The sequence below is a fragment of the Scomber japonicus genome, chromosome 12 (assembly GCF_027409825.1).
Source record: "Scomber japonicus isolate fScoJap1 chromosome 12, fScoJap1.pri, whole genome shotgun sequence".
Lineage (NCBI taxonomy): Eukaryota > Metazoa > Chordata > Actinopteri > Scombriformes > Scombridae > Scomber > Scomber japonicus.
Genome location: NC_070589.1, coordinates 4,376,880 through 4,402,815, shown reverse-complemented (window position 1 = coordinate 4,402,815; position 25,936 = coordinate 4,376,880). Strand labels below are relative to the sequence as shown.

The 25,936-nt window shown below is 37.5% G+C and overlaps 1 protein-coding gene across 1 annotated transcript in view; it reads left to right on the top strand.

Annotated features, from left to right (window-relative positions):
- The window catches only part of LOC128369195 (cadherin-18-like), a 207,895-nt gene that overhangs the window by 93,569 nt on the left and 88,390 nt on the right, over window positions 1-25,936 (top strand). Inside the window, exons 4-5 of the mRNA XM_053330195.1 lie at window positions 17,418-17,585; window positions 23,540-23,727. Of these exons, the coding sequence (XP_053186170.1) occupies window positions 17,418-17,585; window positions 23,540-23,727 (356 nt within the window). The remainder of the gene's footprint in view (window positions 1-17,417; window positions 17,586-23,539; window positions 23,728-25,936) is intronic.

Here is a 25,936-nt window from a genome sequence, read left to right as displayed (position 1 = left end):
TCAAAGTTAAGCAGAGTGAACAAAATAAATACAGCACCTTTCCTGTCTTTTCTGCTTATATTCTAATAAACAGACTGATAAATAATCATATAGCATTGCTAAAACAACAAATCTAATGGTGACCTAAGACTTTTGCACAGTACTGTATGTCATTTATTATGATGGAGATGACGATGACAATTTCAGCAATGTATTTATTTAGTTAGTTATTTACTTCATTTATTTGTTGTTGTTGTTCTCTTATTAGGTTTGTCTGGTGTTTTTGTTGTTCTGTCCACATCACACACTTGTTCGTTTTTTTACTTTCTTGGTTCGCACTTTTTCTTCACTTGCTTTGTATCCAGCTTTTTCTGCACAAACAAATAAATAAATCTTAAAGTCACTGAGTAGCTACATAGTATTATAAAATGAAAAGATCCAAGTAACGTACCAAAACATTGCACTTAACTACTTCAATAAATGTAATTAAATACATTCCACCACATCAGTTTCATCATATAATACTGTACTCTATAGGTCAATAAAGACAGGTTTTTCTGTGGGGGGGGGGTTAGGGTTAGGGTTAGGGTTAGCCAATGTGAATTGATCATCACTGCTTCACTCATTACTGTAATTTCAACTGCTACACAACTCACATGAAGCAACCTGAACAAATATGTGTTCAAAATGAATCTCAAAACCCAAAGTTATTTAACGGCACTTAAAAATAATCAACACTGCCAAACTCATTTAATATTTACTGTAACAAGCCGCAAGCATCACTTCTACATTTAATGTAAATGAATGTGACAGTTATTCAATATTGCACATTAACAAAGACTAATGTGAAGATGTAATTAGTTTTAATCGACTTTTTTTGGGAGATAAAGATTTATGTTTCTCACTTTAAGCCACCGTCAAAAGAAAGTGTGTAATTAAAGTTCACAATGTTATTTCATTCATATTATAGTAATTATCATTATGTGTATGTATCAATATGGCAGTGTTAAGTCTTTTGATTGAAGTAATGAGAGCTACCACACAGGGTGCCAACCTGTTCATCAGGAGGAACCTAATCATTCAACCATAGCCACAGCTGCCCAGTACTAGCTTTCTGACAGTGACTATGATTATCAACATCAAGAGAATGTGCTAGTGTCATATTTCTGAAGAACCTGACAAAATGATCAGATCTGCTTCCACTGCAGGAACTTGGCAGGAACTTGGAATCATTGGCACTGCTTCATAGCCCCCCCCCCCGAAGGACAATCTCCCAGAACTCTCACGTGGGCAAAACTAGTCCCTGCCTTGGGGTTTGTACATGCTGCCCTGAAAAATTCCTGGGTGGGGCTTGAGGTTGACTCAGTGCTGATTGAGTATACTCAAAGCACGATGTGATGTCAACAGAAAGCGTGGCATCAAAATAATCACCATTTTTAAACCCCAGCAGAAGAAGTGATTCGCCTCGGTGACGTCACGGTCAAAACTGTCACACAATGATTACACACCGATGGAAACTGTTGCAGAATGATTAGGTCACCTCCAGAGTCTGGTGGGTCCTATCAAGGTCCTGCTCTGTAATGCAGACACAACAGCTGAGAGGACAGAGTGAGAGGATGTTCCTGTGAAGTTCCCAACTCCTAAATCTTACCTGGAACTTCCTTAATGGAAACAGGACCCTGGGCACTTGGCCATGGTTTTGCCCCCCAGTGGCCAGAATCAATTATAGCAGTTTTATTTTGTTGTGGTGAGTCAGTGTTAGATAACTTACAATAAAGTCCAAGCAATTAAAATAGTTATTTGGGCATATGAGCAACTTTTTATTTCTATTGCTTTAATATTAAAGTTGCCTTGAAGTTGCTAAAGGTAAAATTATATTACTTAATAAAATGAAAGATTGTACAAGATGTACATGATGTGCACTTATTATTATAACAAAACCCTTCATTCCATATGACTATGTGATAGAAGCTTCATCTTTACAACCGTGAACTATGGTCCTCCCTCTGTGTGGCAAATGATGCCGTGGGCTCAGGTGCATAATATACAGTATAGTATGGAGGATCAAAGTGTGCAGTGAATGCAATGGACCATCCGTGTCTCCCTCTGGCCTCTCATTCCTCTAGTTAAGACCCTGCAGGGAGACTATGATGAATGTATTAGAATTAAATTTAATGTACATGATCCATTGCTACCATGAGGTGATGGAAAATAATTTGCACATGTTACCTGCAGCAGACCTAAGGGAAATCTGGACTGGTTACAAAGGCAAGGAAGCACTGTGGAGCTAATATGTAAACAGTTTATGTGTGGATCGATAGAGTTGGCGTCTTGCTCTGGCTAGAGATTGTTCATTTTTGTGGACAACTGAATGAAATTCACATTATCTCTAAGCTCTCTCATTAAAGTGCATCTTTAATTAATACCAAAACTGAGGATACATAATATAAAACATTCTCCCCAAAGGAAAATAAGTGCACACCATTTAAAATAAACCAATACAAATGTTACATATATTCCACATAATAAGAAAAAAAAGGTAAAATACTAATATGTACTAAAACCAGCTTAATATACATAATAATAATACATCATAATACACACACACACACACACACACACACACACACACACACACACACAGAGTGCCTAATAATACATGTTAACAGGGGAATACTCTTGCCAATATGAAGAACACTTTCCTTATGTTACATAATTCTAATAATGAAACTGTATTTATAATGATACATTTTATTCATATAGCACTACAAAGTGCTTTACAAAAGACAAATAAAACCAAACTAGGCAGATAAAAATAAGGCGAATGAGCAATGAGGTAGAGACAAAGGCACAGAAGTAACACAATAAGATGCACAATAATAGTAATAATGAAACAATAAAAGTAAAGTAAAAATAACAAAGAATAAGCTAAAAAGATAGGTGTAAATGTCAGTTAGTTACATTTACAAAACTGTAAATCTGAAGGTCAGCTTGACAACACTCATCAGGATCATTAGCAACAAAATAAAGCTAGCTGCACTTCCACATCTCAACATGATGTTAAAACATAACAAAACAATGAATACTGCATTCATGTGAAAATCCAAATATTCAGCTCTTCATTGTTTCTCTTCTGTGTTTTACACACAATGAGTTTATAATAAAACTAAAAACTAAACATCATTATCTTTAAAAAGTATTAAGAGAGAGCGATAGTTAGCTAGGCTTTTTTCTTAGCTACGCTAAAATATGTGATTGTTAGCTTAGCTGGTAGCAAAAAATCCCAGTTGGGGATCCTTGTCAAATTCTCTTTGGGGTTGGTTGTCACATGTTGGCATATATACATATATAGTGTGATATATATCTAGTTCCTTCTTTCTTTTAAGATAGCAGAATGACCAGGAACTTTGTCAGGAAGACAAACAAGAGCCAGACTCCTCCAGATGTGAAGCTCAGAGCAGTCAGAGAGGTGACTATGCATAATATTGTTATATAAGGACAAACAATGCACTTATATAAATTATTTTTCCTGTTTATGTTCTTTTGATGCATGACATGTGTTAGGTTGTTGTATTTCATTGAAACTAAACATTCTTAATTTGTTTAACCGTATACAGTAGATTAACCCTTGTCACAAGTAGGGCTGGCCGATTAATTGAATTTTAATCGCGATATCGATTTTGGTCTCCCGCGATTATAAAAACGTAATAATCGACATAAAACGATTATTGTTCCGCCCGGCGCGGCGCACCTGTGACATAAATCCAGCGCCCCCCTCTTTCCCAGCAAGTTCTGTGTCCCGCCCCTTATGTTAGACCCGCTGGAGGAACGGTGTGTTTCTGCGCAGATCTGGGAGATTTAAAATGACAGAAAGGCCTTTGGTTGACAAGAAGAAAGGTAGGACTGGGACCTCTTCAGTGCTCTTAAGTTTCATGAAAAGTTTGGCGTGAGATCACACAGCTATCAGGACGCTGCGCTCTCACACGCGCTGCATTGATCGTCACACACACAAGCGCCCGCAGTCACTCTCTAGCGCGCGCTCTTGCTGGTTCGCTCCAGACTCCGGGAGATTGTGTCTCATTTGCGGGCGTCAGGGAGCAGCTATCAATATGCAGAGAGTTGGGATGTATGGATTACATAATATATTAATTTCTGTGCGGTGGGATCTATCACTTCTCAGCGTGAGAAATGACAGGTGTGGCGTGAGAGCGTGTGAACTGCTTGACACAGTGCAGGGCAGCCAGGGGATTTTTATTTTGGTAGGTTTTGGCTATTTATTTTAATTTATTGTTTTTACATATTGCTATTATTATTTCCATTTATCATTATATATATTTTTCTTGATTTTAATTTTATTTCTGGTTGTGCTGTTCAAATATATTTCAAGTTGAGTTCTGGTGGTTCAATAAATGCTTATGTTTAGATCTATGAATAATCGTGTTTTATAATCGCGATTTCAATATCGATCAAAATAATCGTGATTATGATTTTTGCCATAATCGTCCAGCCCTAGTCACAAGTGTACAAGACATATTTAACGGCCCATATCTTTTGAACATAATCAGCTAAAGGAGAGTAAGTGTTGGGTCTCTTTAAAGTTAAAACCTGAAGAGTTCAGTTTAGAACCTGCTCTATGTGTAAAGTGCCTTGAGATAACTTTGTTATTTGGCGCTATACAAATAAAGATTGAGATTGATTGATAAGTGCACTCTATTCAGACCTGACACTTCAGACTTCCATTCCACATTCAAAGGGAATCTAGGCTGACCATATATTCAGTACTGTAGCACCAATTATTTCAGCCCACCTACTGAGGGCACCTTTTACCACCAGTGAAACTACCTCAACTGATGAAAAAATGTTTTCTCCCAAAATTGATTGATTGACACACATATAGACATCAGTGTTAAATCCAGACATGTAATGCATTGCCTAATGTTTTTATATTGAGTTAGATCTTTACATAACATGATAAAATGTCTATTTAAGAGCTGAAAACAAGTATTATGTAATTATTATTTTAATTGGTGTGAAAACTGGGACAGTAGTGACTGACAACCGGGACATTGTAGTGATATTTGTCGGGACACGCAGCTTGAAACTGGGACAATCCTCTGGTCAGCATAGAGAGAACCAAAGTTAACATCTTACTCAGGCCAGTGCTTGTTCATTTCTGAGCTGCACATTAGTAGAGCTTGTAGCTACGCTCTCCCTGGTGGATCCACAGCAGGATACAACACATTACTCATGTCAAAGTGTATTATCTTCATGTAAAAAATGTTAGAATGGTTCAATTATTAACAGAAAATGGTGTATGTTTAAATAAAAATAAACATATAGTATTTCCAGCCTACTACAATATATATTATTCATCACAGGGCAGATCTTATATGTGAGAATCCCTCAGCTTGAATTGATTCAAATGATATCAATAGCCTGGTTCAACCACAGCTTTGCAAAAAGGATTCAGAATATAACCATTTGTAAAAAAAATTGTGACAAAAATTAGGATAAAAATGGAGTGGAATTAGATGGACATAGGTGTGTGTGTGTGTGTGTGTGTGTGTGTGTGTGTGTGTGATCTTGTAAATTGACTCACAGAAATAAAACCTTTATCTTGTAATGTCTTACTTTGTTAAACATGTAGCGCTCCTAGCAACTGCTAGCACTGCTTCTATGACAGATACATCACTAGAGATTGGTTAGAGGAAAAAATAGCAACATATTCCAAGCAAAGTATTGTTAAAAATAAACACAACTGTAAATGAATGCTAACTGTGCTTTTACACTGCTAGATGTATAAATAGGAAACTGTTAACACCAAGTGAATCATATTTGATACATGAACAGAGACGTCCGCATCATCAGTGTGATCATTTGTTGTTTTTCTTTTGAACTTTGCTCAAACAAAAAAAATGAATGAATAAATAATACAGCAGTATATATATATATATATATATATATATATATATATATATATATATATATATAAAATGTCAATGTTGACAGTGTGGGCAATACCATTGAAAAAAATAATGAATAAATAAGTAAAAAAAAGGTACATACTGTACACAATAAATATATAAAAAAGATCATGTTTTTATTTCTTGAAAATCATGACACCCGCTAATTGGATATAATATTCTTTAAAAAATGTGCATTTTTGATGTGTTTCTGGTTAAAAAACTGCTATGAAAATAAATTGCAAAATGTCTGGATGTGTGATACAAAACAAAATTCATATGTTAAGTATTATTAAATTACATTGTTTAATAATTCACCAGAAGCTCTGATAAACACTCCAGTTTCACATAATTAAAATGTTCCGGCGGTGATTTGATGGTTCAGACTTTAACAGGGTTAAAATATAATCTTCATATAGTATAAAGGTCAGTTTTCTGTATACATGCAAATAAATACATAAAGCGGCTTTACACATTTCTACAGTTATATTAGCATGAGTAGCAGCGGTTGCCTCTTTAACCCGTCAAAAAAAGAAAAAAAAAGAAAGAAAGATTAAAGTAAATTTGAATGAAAACTGAATGATGCCAAATACAACCGCATGTCTATCCACTGGGAGCCAGAATGCAGAAACATGCCTTGAACTCTAATATGTATGCTTGGCTTCCATCTGCTCGCTTTCTGATCTCTGCCTGTCTCTCTGAGCTGAAGAAGAGAAAAAATATTCTCCTCTTTATCTGCCCTCTCTTTCTTTCTCTCCTGTGTCTCTGTGTGTGAGGGATTACAGTGAAAAATGACACAAGGGCACACAGAAGAAAGCTGCATTTATAATGTCAAGTCCCCCTTTAACCGTCAAAATATATATCAAATGTTTTTTCTGGCCTTCAATCCTGGTTTTATTTGGACTCATTTCAGCATGAGGTGGATTGTTGCATGCACACACAGCTTGAAGTCTTTTGGTATTCTGCAGGTGGAAGCCAGTTTTGGGTCATTCTGTCAAAAGGACTGAAATTGGGATAATACTGCAGACTGTCCCATTATGTCTTTTACAATCAAATAGAATATTGGCACAAAAACATCAGTTTTGGCCTTCAAATCCAGTAAAAAACCAACCCAACAGTCTGAAATCATGTCTGTTTTTTATCCTTGGCTTTGGACGGTTCATTTCTGCCTCAATCACTGTGACACAGAAGCAGAATTCCTCCACTTCCTTTACTTCCTCTAGCTTTTCCCCTCATCTCTCTTACGCCAGTCCCCTCCACTCATTTTCAAACTCTCTCCACTTCCCTTTTGTCCTCTATCTCTCTCCCCCCCATCTCTCTCTCTCCCTCTTTGCCAGTCTATATGAGTCTCTTGCCCGGCCACTCTCTCTGTGATACAGGTGCATAATGTGTGCTGCATGTCCTGTCCAGCTTGCACCGTGTCTCTCTGCTCAGTCTAAAGGGGCTGATAAGGCCAGATGGCTCTCTGCTTTGTAAGCCTGTGAAGCGAGTAATGCAGTGGAGCAGAGCCTCCAGGCTAAACACTGTCTGCATCTCATGTGGGAGAGGTGTGTGTGTGTGTGTGTGTGTGTGTGTGTATGCGTGCGTGTGTGTGTGTGTGTGTGTACTGGTAATTCTGTCCTTGTTAGAACCAGTTTAGGTTCAGACCTTCTGAGTGTGGACATTTTGCAAATTGAGGTCATTTTGACCAGTCTTCAATCCTTCAGGCTGCTACTTTTGGCGAAGATTTAAAAAGACTTATTTCGGTTCATTCCACACACAGCCACGGAACACACCACACATAAACCATATATATAAAAAATATGCATACATCTGTCTATTTGTGTGACTTGTCATATTTCGAGTAATTGCCATCAGTGGACGAGTGGAGTGTAAGTGTGTGGAGCATTTTCTAAACACACTCTGACACACTTGAATAATGAAATCATCCACTCGCTCAGGCAACTGCACGGCTCGCAGTGTCTCATGCTCAGCTGGTGTTTTTATTTAATTTAAATATACCTAAAGAGGAACTCACTGTTACAGTTGCTAACTGACAGGAAAATGGAACAGATACAGATAAAGATCTAAATAAAGCAGTACAGTTCATAAGGGGAAGAAAACCTTTCACAGATGCTGTCATTTTTACAATATAAGTAGATACATTGAATATGTGTTAGAAAGAAAAGAAAGAAAACCTTGTCAATTACACAGTTTGAGTTATGTGCTGATGTGTCCTTCTACAGGCTTCTGTACCTTTTTCTGTCCCTGCACTGGCAGCAATACATTATATTCCCTAGCAAGGTTTTGAGGAACCTTCAGAGTATCAGTGTTGTAGGTGTTGCTAACGTGACCAATTGTGTGGAAACTAAGTAGAACATTACATTAAATGTCCATATATACTTAGTATTAACTCCCATGCTGTTCTCTACAGGTGTGTACTAACACTTGGTCTTGTTTGAAGTCAGAGGTGGCCTGTTAACACTTTTACAGATGTCTCTTTTATATTGGTGGTCAGTGGGGAAAATGCTTTTTTTTGCCTCTGGTATGATTTTGTGGTAGTATCATGGTTGGCAACTGGGTCAAATTGGTAGCAGTATGCTGTGCAATGTTCCTTAAAACAACCACTGCTTCAAGTCAAGTATTGTTACTGTAGCTTGTTAACCACTCAGAAACGTTAAGTGGTAATTTGTGTTTTAACCCTTACATACCGTTCATATTCTACACCTTCACAGTGTGTTCTGGGACAGTTTTGACCCAGTCTATGAATCTCCTCTTAAAAAGTGTCTATACCAAATTTTGAACCACAGATTCGTTCAGAAAGTATCAATAGTGGATCTGACTGATCAATACATGTGTGATTAAACCTTGATTCATGTTTCAGAGAGCAGAGAGAGTGTATTTTTTAGGAGAAAAAACATCTACTATCACACAATATCATGTCCTATTTCATCAACAAGAAAATCATGTGAACATCTGTGGTTAAAACATCTGTATTAATCTGTTAATGAATGTGGCTGATTCTTACAGTGACTGTTATCCACAGCTGTTTATACTGTAGGACTGATGTGTTGATAAGTCTATAAAAAGCGCAGTGCCATTACTGTTTATTTAATCAGCTGATGCCACCAGGTTGCTACAGTATAACCACACACACCTCTGCACTCACTGGACTGGTTGGTTATATCTCCATATTCTTCCTTTTTATGAATTAAATGTGAGGTTAGCAGCTTATCAGCCAACTTTCTTTTCAGCAAAAGTAACTTGTGTTTTATTCTTGAAACACATTGCTTGGCAGATGCACTGTTAACATAGCAATCCACCATGTGCCTGGTGCATTGAGCATTTTTCTACCGTTAAAATAACAAAAGTGGATTTGGACACGCCCCAATGGCACTTTGGAACTATACTGCTGTTCTTTGTGTGAGGATGGCTGGTATTTGTTCAGTATTATAGAAACAGCTTCTTGGAGGTAAGGTTGCATTTTTTTGTGGAGAGATTATTGATAGTGAATTAAGCAATTAATCAAATATGGCAAAATAGCAATAGCAAAATCTCAACAATAGTTATCTCACGGCACTTTTCACATAGAGCAGGTCTAGACTACCTTCTAACCCAACATTCCCCTCTTTGAAGACAAAGTTAATACATCTGAAGTCAAACGTTCCTTTTTAATGAAGCGATCTCCACTGCAATCCCTCAGTCTGTTTCCTTATTCATTTACATATTTGTTGGAAACATATTGCAATCATATCATTAAATATCCAGTCACAACATGTTTCATTATTGTTTCCAACAAAATACTTGTAGTCTTGCTACAGCATTATGAATACAGAATTGTTCAACTTTTTAAGATTAGGGCAAGAATATATTCTTAGTCTGATTAATTTCTAACTAAAACCAGGATCTTTAACTAAACCTGTTGTCTAAACCTTAACACACAGGACTCAGGATGTGGTCTTTGGTCTCTGATGCCAAACTGCCATCCTCCATCCACTCTGCAGACATACAAGATACAAGAGTTCCACTTCTGACTTCATGTATAGCACTTAACTCAAGCAGCAATTACAGTTGCTAGGCAACATAATTAGACACATTTCTAACATACAAATACAATTTCTAAGAGACAGGGTGGCTTGTCAGGTTTTAGTAACTGAAAGACTGTAAACACCTACTTTAGATAATAGTAGTTGCATGAAAATAGTCTCTTTTTCATATGTAAAGACAGGACAGACCTTCCACTCTACATTACAAAGAGTGTAAACACAATTACTGTGTGGGGGAATATGATTAGGTACAATAATGATAATGATAATAATGTGTGACACATCCATCTGGCATTGTAGAGTCCATGGATGATAATCTACCTTCAACTGTAAATCAGTTCTTATGCAGAGGCATTCATGGCAGGACCAGCACACACTTTACCTCACAAATATCATTCCACCTTTACTATGACACACATCAGCAAACCAGTTTATAGATGCATTACTGACAAGAGCTGAACTGATCTGGTGCAGCAGACCACTATGCATTGTCAGACACACCTAACTCTGATTCAGAGTTACCAACTTTAGTCAAATATCTGGAGTGAGATCTCACCATATAATGTTTTGAAACTTGCCTTTTATAAATGTAATCACTTCCAGAGATGTGGGTGATAGGGAAGTGATGAACACTGTGGAAACTATATCTGGCAGTCAAGAAAGTGAAGTCAGGGAGAATATCTGGATAGTTTCAAGGATATATGGCATAACCAAATCCATTCTGTCAGAAAGCAATATGGGGAGGCTGAGTACGGTCTGTATCCTGAATGCTTTTATCACTGCAAGTTAGGAAGGAGCCTTTGCAATGTGGATTCCATCTTACAAAGAAGTGTCAATAGATAACATTCCAATATGTTACATATTTGGTCTTAAATGCATGGGTGTTATTCAGTCATTTCTATCAATTATGAAAAGCTATGGATAGATGGCCATTCTTACAAATATCTAGAACGTTTTGTCTTGCTGCCTTCTTCAGGGTCATCATGAACACATTACAAACAGCTATCAAAACCTAAACTGGGTTGGGTATATGGTCATGTGACTTCAGGCCAATCATTATTCCAGATGGGCAGGAAGGCAAGGGAAGTATCCAATAAGAGGTATGGGTGACACCAAATTTGGTCCATGAGCGAGAAAAATATGTACCCAACCCATCTTGGTAGATACGCTATTGGCTGATAGACATCTGGATTCACATAATTGTTTATTTTTGAATTGTTTTCTGCTTCTTAACTACCTTATTTAAATTCTGACCCTAATGAAGGCTGCAAGCTGAAACGTGTTGGTTTAACAATAAAGTCGTTCTGTGTACTACAAGTGTTGTTGGAGCTTTGACCTATCTTGGACTTTTCCCTTTCTCCATGCACCTTGTAAGTTTGGGGGTGACTATGTATCAGGAGGTGGAGCAGGTCGTCCACCAATTGGAAGACTGGCGGCTCAATTCCCACCTCCTCCTGTCCACATGTCGATGTGTTTTTGGGCAAGATATTTAACCCCTAATTGCTTCTGATGGCTACCCCAACGGTATATGAATGTGTGTGAATGTTAGTTTCCTCCTGATGAGCAGGTTGATACCCTGTGTGGTAGCTCCTGTCATCAGTGTATGAATATGTGTGAATGGTTAGTTTCCTCCTGATGAGCAGGTTGGTTTTTTTTGTAGTGTAAAACAGCTTTGACTAGTCAAAAAGACTAAAGTAAGTATAAGTAAATAAGTAAGCTATTGTGCTGCCCACAGCTTGTGGAGATGGTAGCCACCTAGTGGTGTTTTTGAGTATTGTTTTTTAGATTAAGTTTGGTCTTTTGAGCTTGCCATAGTTAGTTAAGTTTGCTAGGCAGCAGATGAGAGAGACAGATGAGAGAGCATGCTGAATCTCCATTTCTTTTAGCAAAGCCTTGGAAAATGTATGCTTGTAAGTAGATTCTTTTGGTTTTCTGTTATTTTGGTTTCTGTTTCATAAAATATTTGTTATTATATTTGAATTATGTGACAGTAACAGCTACATTTTTTCTGTATGTTCAGTTTTACAGCTTGCTCATGTGTAAATACACAGCCTCAACTATACATCGGCTTGGGTTTTCACTGAGAAGATTGTTCACTATCTGGCAAACTAGCATCCAGTTACATCTAGGATCAAAACTGCAATAAACCAGAAAGATCCTTAGCTTGCCTTGCAATGGAAGAAAGAACAGCAACAGTGGCCACAAGAATCTGTTGAATGTCTACAAGGGCATTAGTAACAAATGATAGGTTGGCTTTGAAGCTCACCAGCTGCACATCAGGCTCAGTGGATCAGGCCACGGTCCACAGGGCAACACCTGAGGCTTCACAAACAGGTGCCTGTATGTGGGACAAGCTGGTTCCACACTGTGCATACGTGGAAATAATACATGAGAATGAGGTTCTTTGTGTTCTCAAGACACATTTTTAGTATTTCTTAACCTATTACACTCATCCACCCAACACCTAAGGGAATAAACTGATCACCTGCTTCTCTGATTTGCATAGTGGGTTGAAATGACTATGAAATGAATAATAAGGTTTGTGTTCAACATTTTTCTTAGTTAGTCCATCTCTCCATACCTTCAGCTTTCTATACCTTGTCTATTTCTCTCAGTTTTAAGCCCATTGGGTCCCATTCAAGACCTAAATCTTAAAGAGTCACAAATCCAATATTTAAAAAAAAAAAGATTCAGTCATTTTCTAAAACAGCTGATTACTGTAGTTCTTAGCAAGCAGGAGGAGATGGTGCACTGGTTGGGGATTATTTTCAGCAGAAGATTAATCTGTAATTTAAACTCTAGTGAGTATTTCTGACAGCAGGGGCGGTGTGTGAGGGATTGAGTCACTGTCTCTGTGTGTGTGTGTGTGTGTGTGTGTGTGTGTGTGTGTGTGTGTGTGTGTGTGTGTGTGTGTGTGTTTTCATGGTAATGAAGGAACGTGTCACCCGGTGCTATCATGTGGCTCACTGGCTTTGCACATGAGATTGGCTGACAGCAGGAAAAATATTAGCAGAGTCATCAGCAGTTTCATCCTTTAACTACCATCTCAATCATTATTTTCTCATCAACCTTGTTAAAATGACATTAGAGCTTTCAATCTTAATGTGTCTTAATCATGCAGGTTCTTCACTCAAGCTGTTTCTAGCTAATGAACATCTATGTGGTAAACTAATGGAATTATATAGTATTAGAAGGTATTTATGCCATATGAATAAGCATAGATGTTTTAAAATGATGATACTAAAAAATAGATGTATTATTGTAAGTAATGTGTGTATTACCCATCTGTTAGGAATGCTTCTGTGTTTGTTTCACATGGAAATATAAAAGTGGACATGTATATCAACAGAAAAACATGTTGAGCCCTACAGCATATCATTTTTTAATGTAATTCAGATCTGATCATGTCAATCAGATGGAAAAAAAATTGTTAGAACCAGACACAACTATGAATAATATATATATATATATATATATATATATATATATATATATATATATATATATATAGAGAGAGAGAGAGAGAGAGAGAGAGAGAGAGAGAGAGAGAGAGAGAGAGAGAGAGAGAGAGAGAGAGAGAGAGAGAGAGAGAGAGAGAGAGAGAGAGAGAGAGAGAGAGAGAGAGAGAGAGAGAGAGAGAGAGAGAGAGAGAGAGAGAGAGAGAGAGAGAGAGAGAGAGAGAGGGTCTCAAATATGTGGGCATCAAATCAATTAGATGTTCAGTTTGAAATAGAAATACTAGGTTTCAGCAGGATGATGGTAAACATCCGATCTACACCATGATTATTTTATCTTAGTGTGAAAGGGTAGCGAGCAGTGGGATGAGTGTATGTGTAGACAATGAATGATATATATATATATATGTGTGTATGTGTGTAGAAGAGTGTTTTACCATCAAATAAAGAATATAAGCTATAAACATGAGCTACCATTCCCTGTGGCCAAATCATATTATCATATTTTTTTTTTATAATACAGCCAATCACTTTCACCTCTGCAGATGTAATACAAGTCGTTTCTCTTCATGCCTCAGCTAGATTGCTGACTGTGGAGCTTGGACTCAATTCATTTTTCCTTTGAGATTTCCCTGAAATGCACCAGCAGTCGATGCAGGATTATTTCTTCAGGATAATGCGCCATTGTCTTTTGGGTTTGTCACCAAGTCTCTTTTCAATATGCTGGGAGTTTGCTGCTAATATTTCGTTTTGTGTGTCATAATAACGATGACATTTTGAAGCATTTTACCCAAGGAATGATCCTTGGGTACCATCCCTGTATAAATGTATCAGTGCATACATTGATTCATTACAATAATATACTGATATGTTCAGGCAGAGAAAGTCATTTTAAACTGCTTTATGCTGATGACAGTGTTTGATTTTTATTTCAATGTTTTAGCTTTAAATAGGAAATATGTCAACTACACTATCAAATCAGTATTTTGTTCATATTGCGGCTTATGTAAAAACGTCCAATTAATCAGCACAAAAAATAAGTCTAAAGGTGAGGTTTGATATTGATGCAGCAGCAGATTATAATATTTAGCAGAACTGCATAAGAATAAAAGCAATATCAACATATTTCTTTCTTTTATGTAAATTTGAACATGACTATATCACCACTGCAGTTACATATTAAGTATATAAGTATATATAAGTTTTGATATAAACTCCACACACTGTTTATATGTTCACATTTGACTTCATGAACACCTATTTATAGTTAAAAGGTGCAATATTAGTGACATGTAAGAGGAAGTATGGCAGGAAAATTTGCATTGATAACAGCTTTAAGTGCCATTTCCTGCAATATAGAGCCTTTGATCATTAACCAGTCAGCCCACACTATCTCCCTATTTATATCTGTGTAGAAATCTATATGCATTGCCTCGTATAATGTGACTTTCCCCAACCTGACCTCAGTATTAATTTGAGATATTGATATCACTCATCCAGACACTCTTTCCTAATATTTGTCTGTGTACTGTGTGTGTGTATGTGTGTGTGTGTGTGTGTGTGTGTGTGTGTGTCCTATCCAGAGACTGAGCAGAGATTTGCCTGCTAGTAATGTGTCACAGGTGCTGCTGTACTACAATCACAGAGCTGATCAAATTAGGCAGAATATTCATAACACACTCTGTGCCGCCCAACACTGTCTGCCAGCACTAACTGGACATCAGTCATTGTCACAATGTGAGCGCTTGTTACAACCAGTTAACCGCTATGAGACTAATGACACCTAATCCATCCAGGGTTTTTTTTAAGCACAGTAGGAAACCTTTCTGGTAAACATTATTAGCATTTACATTGAAAGCATGTTAATATACTGATGTTTAACTTGAAGCTGCTGTGCATCAGTCTTGTTGTCAGCCTTTGATATCCAGTTGTCCATCATGTTCATCAAACAGATTTGGATGCTTTTGGTGTCAATTAACCTCCCAGAAAAATCACAGCAGGTGGTACCTCTTTTCTTTTTTTTTCTATTTCCTTTTTTTTCATGTTTAGAGGTTTCTGTCCCTGAGATGTCTGCCTCTGTTACTATCAGTGTTGAGTGTAACAGTGTCTACAGTCAGTAATCACATTACAGCTACTAAACAAACAAATATGGAGTTACTTGCATTACATTAGTTCTTTAATTATTATGTAGAAATTGGGCGGATGGACAAAATAATCAAAGTATAGTACGATAGTGAACTGACTATATAGATAGAGATAAAGCCAACGGATGACAGGAAGACTTTGGTGAGCTATGTGTACTGGTGTTATATATATATATAATATAATATAATATAAAATATGATAGTGAACAGACTATATGATATATCATATATATATATCATATATAATAATATATAACAGTGAAGGGATTGGTGATTAGCATCATTAGACAGGAAGACTTTGGTGAGCTATGTGTACTGGTGTTATATCAGGATGGAAACATGGAGAGTGTTGTTGTGACTCTGAGGAGAAACACATTGTCTATAGAATATTTTGAGGCAGTTATTATTTGTACAACATGGTGTTATGATGGTCAAGACTCATATTAGTTTATCTGTTCATATATTATTTTTACACATCACAGGCGTTGCTAAGGAGCAACCCAAAAGTAATGTAACTAGTAGTGTAATTACTTTCCACAGGGAATAATCAATTATTTTTAGTAATTTTTTTTGAGTAATGATCCCAACACTGGTTATTATCCTAGATGCTGAATTATATTGATCTAGATACATTAAGTGATATACAATAAGATCATTCAGCAGACACAACATAGATTAAGTTGGTAGTTACTGATGAACTCACTTTGCTGTGTGCTTGCGTTACCTTGAACCAATGAGGTAAGATTAGTAAAATACAAGGTGATTCAATATGACTGTATGGAACTATTAAGTGATTGAGGGACAGCACCAAAAAAGTGAATGGACACAGTTAATCTCACATTTTAAACAGTGGTGTCCACAGTTTGGTCGTCCAAAAGTTGGATTTCTTCTATAGGTGCTCACCATTACTCTTGGATGCCAAAGCTCCTGAGCACCCATGTACTGTACCCATCTGCTTATGATGCTGATATAAAGGAGGTGCAAGGAATTAGTAATGCACACATACAGTGATACTCTGTGGATTTTCACAGTAAGCAGCGGACAGTGTTGCTGTTAACTGATGTAACTGAGGAATAATGTGTTTTTTTATCATTTGTTGAACTGACCCCTTAGACATCGTTCAATCATGTGTAAAGGTCAGTTTAATCATTAGTCTGAACCAGTTATAATGATGCATTAAAGTGCACACGGCCAAAGCCAGATGAAGCAGTTGCCGGCTGAACAAACTGCTCTGTGCACAGTGTACTCATCAGCCGTTAATAAGTCCTTGATGCTGGTGAAAGCAGTTCCCATAGAATCAGAAAGCGGTACACCACTGCGCACAAGCCAGCTCCATTATTTCCTGCTTTTTCTGCTTCTTATATAAGACTAGTTTTTCACATTTAGTCTTAGCTGTGGTCCTGGATGACTCTGTCACCTCATTCACACATAGATTCATATACTTTTCAGTCATAGAAGAAGAAGTGAATATGATTTTGGACATTTCTATGTGTGTGTGTTTGTGATAGTTGTCCTGATCTAATCTACCTATTTACTGATTGCTCATGAACAGTAAATGCTTTGTTATCCTCCTCTATGTAACCCATATGCATCAGTACCTAAGGCCCAAAACCCAAACCCAAAACTTCACACACATCTGCTACCCAGGTGGGGATGGGTGCTGGACCAAAAAAACTATAAAAGAGAAAAGTCCGCACACCATAGGAGCTCCCATGCAGGTATAATTTAATAAAGCATGACATTTCAGCCTATTTCTGACCTAAGGTGATTGCCTATGTCAGCCTATACCACGGACCAACACTGAGCTTCAACAACACTGACATTCCCTCCTCTCCTCCTCTTGCGCCTCAGGTGTGATCCGTACAGCGTTGTCCAGCATGGACCGTGAGACAAGGGACCACTACGCTGTGGTGATCCAAGCCAAAGACATGGCAGGATCAGTGGGAGGACTGTCTGGATCCACGACTGTCAACATCACTCTCACCGATGTCAATGACAACCCTCCGAAGTTTCCACAGAGTAAGTGATCCCACTCACACAGAACACACTTGTTTCTGTCAAGAAGTGTCATCTCATCATCATTTATCTCTTCACTTCAATCCAGCAGGTTTTGTTTGGCTTTGAATATTTGTTGCTTTGGTTTACTTGACTGATAAATGCTTGTAGATGTCACATGTTACACAGATAATGCTATAATGTAAGAATGAGGGAAAGTGTTCCACTGTGAAGGAGGAAAAATTCAAATTTGTATCTATTGTAAGCAAAAGTGGGCCAAATGTGGAGCTATCTGTTAAAAAAAGCAAAAAAAATAGTAACAGCTGACTGATTTCCCAAGGATATATCCACTTGCTAGTGAGTGTATCTTATGTGTTTTTAAAGCTGTTCTAATTAATATTTTTTCTGGACAATGATACAATGATGATGTATGATGTGAAAAGATTTGCTCTGTGGAGATGAACCCAAGGAGAATTGCCACTTGAGCACTTAGCACCTTTCTGTTATTTGTGTTTTCTGGTGTGTAACTGTTCAGTCTCACTGCACTCATCATCCTGCTTTCAAGCAGCAGCAGCGGCAGGCAGCTGTTTGTAGTGAAGCTCTGATAAACTCACTGTACACTACCAACTCACAGCACACAGACACATTTAGACACTAGCTGGTGAACACAGTGGAGCATTTAACAGCTAAAGAGGCTACTACTTTAAAAAGGAGCCACAAAGACAATTGATACCGGAATTAGACTCATTAGGGAGTCTGGAAGATAACTTCAAATGAATACTAATATCCAGCACCAGAGTGAGAATAAACACCAGCACAGAACTCGTGACTCACATTGTTATACCTGGAGGTACATCAACACTCAAAGGACCTGAGTCACACTTGATTTCTTAAATGTAATATGATCATTTGTAGACCAGTTTAGAAAATGCCTAGCCCTGAACAGTGTTTTATAAATATAATAATATATTGTGTACTGTTGTGTACTGTTAATATGATTCTATGGTGGTTTATAAGTGTAGCAGATGAAATACTGTATAAGAAACACCTTTTCATATACTACAACTATCATAACTGCTTTTATTGGATGATATATTGTCTCAGAAATAATTGCGCTTAACATAAAAAATCAGGACTTCAGGATAATGTAATGATCATATAGGTTCATATTAAAAAGATCATCCTATTATTCTGTTCAGTATAAATGTATTTTTTTTTTAAAACAAAGAATGAGAGAAGTGGAAAAGCTCCCATCATTCACTGAAAGCATGCATGTCCAAACTATTCCATAAAGAGCTGTGTACCTGCAGGTCTTTGTTCCAACCAATCAAGAGCACACACAGTTTTTAATTCTGGAACCAGCAGCATCCAAAATAGCTCCTCACACTTTGCAGCTCTATGATCCTGCAGTTCCTTTGCAATGACTTGAATTTCCTGCAATAATAATAGGCCATTTAAAACTCTTGTGCTTGTGCTTATGAGATTCACGTGGACTAATGCAGTTATTGCATATTGACAAATGACAGCAGAATCCTTGTGTATACTGTTACAGCCTCAAAACTAAACAAAAGGCTCAACCATGATAAGTGACATATAAAACACTGAACCCAAATTCAAGTTCTGGCCTGGCCAAAAAGAACAAAAGATAAGAGGGCCAAATTGGCCAGCCTAGTAGCGTCCCATAGGACCCAGGACTTCCCCTCTAAACTAGAGAAAAAAAGGCAAAACATAAACTAAAGATATAAAGCCACGAAAACTGGACTTCCAGGCCCCCATCCTCAAAATGAACAAAATGAAACTAAAGGAAATCCCAGGTGATCAGACAGCAACTTGTGCCTTTTCTGCAACACATTTGTGTCCTCTGGAAATTTAGCCTTCATCTTCCAGTGACTAATCAATCAATCAATCAATCAATCAATCAAACTTCATTTATATAGCAGCTTTCATACAGTGTAGTTCAAAGTGCTTTAGAATTAGTTGCTTGACAAGTTGATAATACTAATAATATAAAGACAGAACAAGTGACAACACATGCACTGATGGACAGGCAGATCGGTGCAGCATCAGCAGTGATGCAGGCGTTGCACCGGACCGTCCTGGTGAAGAAGGAGCTGAGCCTGAAGGCGTAGCTCTCGATTTACCAGTCGGTCTACGTTCCAACCCTCACCTATGATCACGAGCTTGGGTAGTGACCCAAAGAATAAGATCACAGATACAAGCGGGTGAAATGAGTTTCCTCCGCAGAGTGTCTGGGCTCAGCCTTAGAGATAAGAGTTAGGAGCTTGGACACCAGGAGGAGGCTAGGAGTAGAGCCGCTGCTCCTCCACAAAAGGGAGTCAGCTAAGGTGGTTAGGGAATCTGGTCAGGATGCCTTCTGGACGCCTCCCTCTGGAGGTGTTCCAGGCACGTCCAACTGGGAGGAGACCCCGGGGTAGACCCAGAAAACACTGGAGGGATTATATATCCCTTCTGGCCTGGGAATGCCATGGAATCCCCCAGGAGGAGCTGACGAATGTTGCTGGGGAGAAGGAAGTCTGGGTCACATTGCTTAGCCTGATGCCACCGTGACCCGGCCCTGATAGAAGCAGCAGAAACTGGATGGATGGACGTGACAACATAAAATATATAAAATAAAATACATTTAAAAAAGGAATGACAAAGAATGAATTAAAAGACAAAATAAAGACCAATGCACACAAGAGAAAGTAAAAATGTTAAAAATTGAATTAAAATAAGTACAAATAAATAATTAAATAGATATAAAATACATTTAAAAAAAGAATAGAATAAGAGAGAAAAGAGAAAGGGTTTATTAAAAGTTAGAGTAAGAACAAGGTTAAAATACATTAAAATGATAAAAGAAAAGTAAAATAAAAGATGAAGTTTAATAAAAGCTGGACTAAAACTAGATTAAGAAAGAGATTGAAAAACAAAAGAAACACACAGAAAACTGATAAGAGGATAAAACTATAGAATGATGATATTAAAATAGTATTAAAAAATAAAACAGTAAACAAATTCAAACATCAGAAACAAACACAAAAAATAAAAAGACTAAAAACTATTACCTTATGAATCAAACAGGTAGCTTTTGAGTTTCTTTTTGCCTTCTGTGCTTTGTGTTGGTGTAGAAATGATATCAACACCTGATGTTAATTGAACCTATCAAATGGATCCACTCCTCATGTTATCCTAAATGTGTAAAAGTGAGACAGTCATTACTGTCACTGTTTATACTGAAGTCTCACTTCACTGCTGTGACCAAACCTCTAATATGAGGAGTGTTTGTAACAGTTGTGACTGTGCTGTGACTCTCTGGCTCTGCTGATAAAAAGTAAGTGTGTCTACACTATAGATTAATAACCTCAACACACAATAGCATACACACACACACGCACACACACACACACACACACATGCGCAGACACATCATGTTTTACAATTACAGCTTGAGGCCAGCATGAATATAGGATTATGCAAATGAGACTAGTAAACGTGTCAAGAAATGTTATATCACAAACTCAACCTACTTGTTTTATATGCACGCATTTGTGTCTAATTCAAGGGCATGAAAACACACATACACACACACACACAGAAACACACACACACAGAAACACACACAAAGGATTTTTATATGTGCAAAATCATTCAGCCCTTCGACACCAACCACAAGTTTGGACACATTCACAGAGAAAATATGCATAATTGCTGCTGTATCTGTTGAGAGGACAAACAAGTGGGTAAAGTGTATTGTACATCATCATGGTTACACAATATTATGCAGCTGCAAGTGGAAAAACAAGACAAAAGTTAGACAAAAAGGCCATTCTTCATATAAAGTACTGAGCAAAAGTTTTAGGCTCTAAAAGTAAAGTGAGGATTCTTTCAACAAATAATGTCGTGAATAGTTTTAAATCATCACTTAACTTCATACAAAGCTCAGTAACAGCAGCAGTTCTCCTCAGTACACCTGCACACAGTGTTTCAGGTACTCTGCAGGTCGCTTGTTCCTGCATCTTGGAGAAGTTTCCACACTTCTTCTTCCTCTGTGGATTTCAGCAGCTCCTTCTGTCTCTTCATGTTAATCCCAGACTGACTCCATCATGTTGAGATCAGGACTCTGTGGGGGCCAAACCATCTGCTGCAGGAATCCTTGTTCTTGTTGATGGAGACACTTCTTTATGTCTGTGGTTGGTGAATACATTTGGGGCCGATCAGATGTCTCCCTGATGGTATTGCATAATGGATTAGAAACACAGTGCCTAAAACTCCTTGCAGAGTACTGCCTATGGGCTGATTTTGTTATAATATATATGTATATATATATATATATATATATATATATATATATATATATATAGTGTTTCTGGGTCCAACTTCCTGTAACATTTGTGCATACCTAAAAGAAAAGGGAAAGGTAAATGAAGACTATTGGTGCGTTTGAGTGTCTACTGCTGTAGAGGTATAAATACATTCAGTACACACTACTACTACTACTACAGTCTACAGTTAGCCAGTTAGCTAAGTTAGCCGCCGAGCTATCAGCTGAGTTAGCAGCAGAAAGCTCTCAGACCTAGAATGTTTTTAATATTCATTTTAAAATATGCTCAAATTGTCCAAATTCATCAATAGGTGTTTTACATCATGAGAGTCGGAGTTTGGAGATAGGGTCCAGTTCTCATGGGGGGCAGAATGCAGAGGGGGGAGGGAGGGGAAGAAGTGAAGCTGTCCTTCAGTTTTGAGGTGTGGGCTCTGTAATCTCCTCTCAGATGGTAAAAGACTGAAGAAGCTGTGGTGTGTTGTAGATGAAGGGAGGGGAGTGAGGCAGTAATGATCCTCCCTGCTGCAGACTTCTCTTGTTGGAGGAGGTGCAGTGTGATGCATCTAACTCATACAACTTCCAAATATTCATGTATGTTTACACATTTTATTGCAGGTTTCAGCCTCAGGCATGTGGCTGAGGACTTTTTTTCTTCCATAATCCCTGATGAAATCACACACAGAGGGTGATGATATGATAAGATCTTATTTGCATTTTACACTGTGCAAGTGTAAAGATGGTAATTTAGTCAAATAGCAAATAGTGAAAATGAACACAGGTTCATTTGAATTTTGTAGATATGTGTTTGCTTATTTGTTGATAAATGCACATATTCCATTACTAATCTATTTAAATAATCTGAAAATACAATGTTGGGTTACATTTTTTGCTTGTTTTCTGTGCAATATTAAGGGAAATTGTGCAATAATGACAGCAGCATGTGGCATGTTTGTGTATTACGTGTTTCACCTTCCTTTTAGTAAATGGTAAATGGACTTATATAGTGCTTTTCTAGCCATTATGACCACTCAAAGCTCTTTTACATTACATGTCATTCATTCACACACATTCATACACTGATGACAGGAGCTACCACACAGAGTACCATCCTGCTCATCAGGAGGAAACTAACCATTCATACACATTCATACACTGTTGGCACAGCAACAGGAGCAATATGGGGTTATGTGCCCAGCGACACATCGAGCCGGGAATCGAACCACCAATCTTCTGATTGATGGACGACCAGCTATACCTCCTGAGCCACAGTCGCCTTAGTCTTAGTACTAAATATACTTAAAAAAAAAAAAAAAGTTACATTATCTTTCATAAGCTTTTTGTGGCTTATGGCACTAATAAGGATTTCTTTCAATTTCGTTGTACATATACAATGACAATAAAGACTGTTCTATTCTATTCTACATATAACATTGTTTACCATGGTCTATGGTTGGAACACCTGCTCTGTAGCATCAGTCTGCTCACCAGAGAGCTCCACCAGCCTTTTCATTTGTTCACTTGTTCATTAACTGGCTCTGAATCACAGAAAACAACTGTAGGAAAAAGTAACAGCAGATTTCAAACTGAATATAAAAAAGTACCAAGTATTATCAGCATTAGTAAAAGTGATGTGTCTGTCTTGTTGCTGCTGCAGAGAGCTACCAGCTGTATGTACCAGAGCTGGCTCCAGTGGGGAAGGCAGTGGGTCGGATCAGAGCCAAAGATGAAGATGAAGGGCAGAATGCTGAGATGACCTACAGCATCACCAACACTGAGGCAGCTGCCATCTTCACCATCACCACGGATACCGACCACAGGGAAGGAATTATTTCCCTCAAGCAGGTACAAAGTAACACAACACACAACCCAACACACATCAAACCCCAAATACTATTAGACTAGGGATTTGCATTTCTCCAATATAAGACGATCAGATACTGTACACATCTAGATACATGAGGTACGATCCGATTCAGGAGTGATACGTTTTAAAATGGGATGATTCAATTAGATTTGGTAGGATGCCATTCTATTTGATAGGATATGATACAATCTGATACAGTTCTTTGTTTAAAGTAGACATTCATTTTACATTATAAATAAACATAAGTAAATCCTATAAATGTGGTATTGCTTACCTTCAAATAGATATATATTATAGTTTTATAAAAGACCAGGGAACAAGTATTTTAGTTATTTTTGTTACCTTTGACTAAGAGTTCAGAACCATGTCATTGTGTTTATTTCTGTAACACGTTGCACGCTGAGAACTTTGCAAAGCCCCTCTGACAATGAAAACAAACTTAATATTCAGACTTGATTATTGCCACAAATTAGAGCCAAAGAAACAAAGGAGGTAAAAGAAATAAATTATTTAGAGAGAGAATGAGGTACTGAGGTAAAAATAAGTGTCAATAAGTGCTGAGTCAACACAAGACAGTTAAGGCAACATCTGTATCCAGCCTGATATTTCCAGTAAAACAGCTTTGCTCCTTTCTCACCATGGAATGATGTGCTGTAAATTGGAGCAGGATGGCAACTAGAGATGATTTCTATAGATAGGTTTGTCTTTCATTATTATACAAAGACACTGGAACTTTGTTCTCTATTATTATGTAATAAAACAACAAAGATTGCAGATTGTTCAGATGCTTCAGATCTGTGAATCACATTTCTAAGCACAAATGCCAAATATTGGATGGTTCCCACCTCTCAAATGTGAGAATTTGCCGCTTTTCTTGGTCTTACATGGTAGTAAATAAGACATTTTTGGACATTGGACGTTATAGATCTGAACTCTTATTCCACCACTGAAACTTGATGTATGCTTGAGTCATCTAAATGTAGGGTTCAGTGTTAGAGAGTCATTTTCCCATACATATATATGAGTTCCATACAGCTCATACTTAATTCAATGTTCCTGACAGATTATCTACCATTTACTGCCTATGAATATTTCAGATGCACATTGGTCTAGTATATCAATTGTTGGTATGTGACTCAATGAGCATTTCCATAACAGAAAAATGATATAAAAATGATAAAAGAAAGCAACAACACAGTAAACAAACAAAGCAAATAAAGATACTGAAGTCTAATAAGTAACTTTTACCACTGCTTACTAGGGGTGTGACGAGATCTTGTGTCAATATACGGTAATTAGAATTATAGAACTAAAGTGACTCATTGCAAGATTTCAATTCAATTTCTATTTAGTGAATTTCAAATAAAAGAACAGTCATTTATTTCCTCATTGAAGTTTTCTTAAAAATATAGTTAAAGTCTCGTCTCGATCTCATGAACCCAATATCGTGTATCGTCTCGTGAGTGTATCATCACACCCCTACTGCTTACAGACAAAACAAAACACAGACGAGCAAAATAAACATGATTTCACTAAAAAACGTTGCTTAACTAAAACAACTTACACAAAATAGACTGGATCAATGTATCTGGTGCATACAGCTTCAGGTCCATTGACTGTAAAAAAAAAAAAAAAAAAATGCACAACCCAGTGAGATAACTGGCATTCATCAGTTCAGATCAGCTGTAAAAAAAAACATAGCTGAATTGAAACTATGTACTCATACACTGTGCTATCCTCATCCTGGAGCCTTCACATCTGAAGGCCTAAGAGAAGGCCACTGCAGAGGGTCAGAGGTGATGACAAATAAATAGGTATCTGTCGTTTCTCCCAGCCAGCATGTGGGCCCCATAATGGTTAAATGTGGGCTGCAACATGTGTCCCACATGGGTTTGTCTGTAGCTTCCATAGTGGCCCCACCTGTTTTTGACCATAAGGGCTTCAAGTGCGTTCTGATTGGGCTTCAGATTTGAGGCTCATGTTTTCAAAATAATGTGGCCCCATACAGTTTGCCCTGTTTATGCCCATGACTGCTTAGCCATACAGTCTGGCTGGCTCAGCTGTAGCTCCAGCTACGTCCTACTGTCTTTGACTCTTTTACCAGGAAGACATATAATCACAGATATAAAATATATTAATACATTAACAAACATCAGCAGCTGAATGGACCAGTACTGCACTGATTTC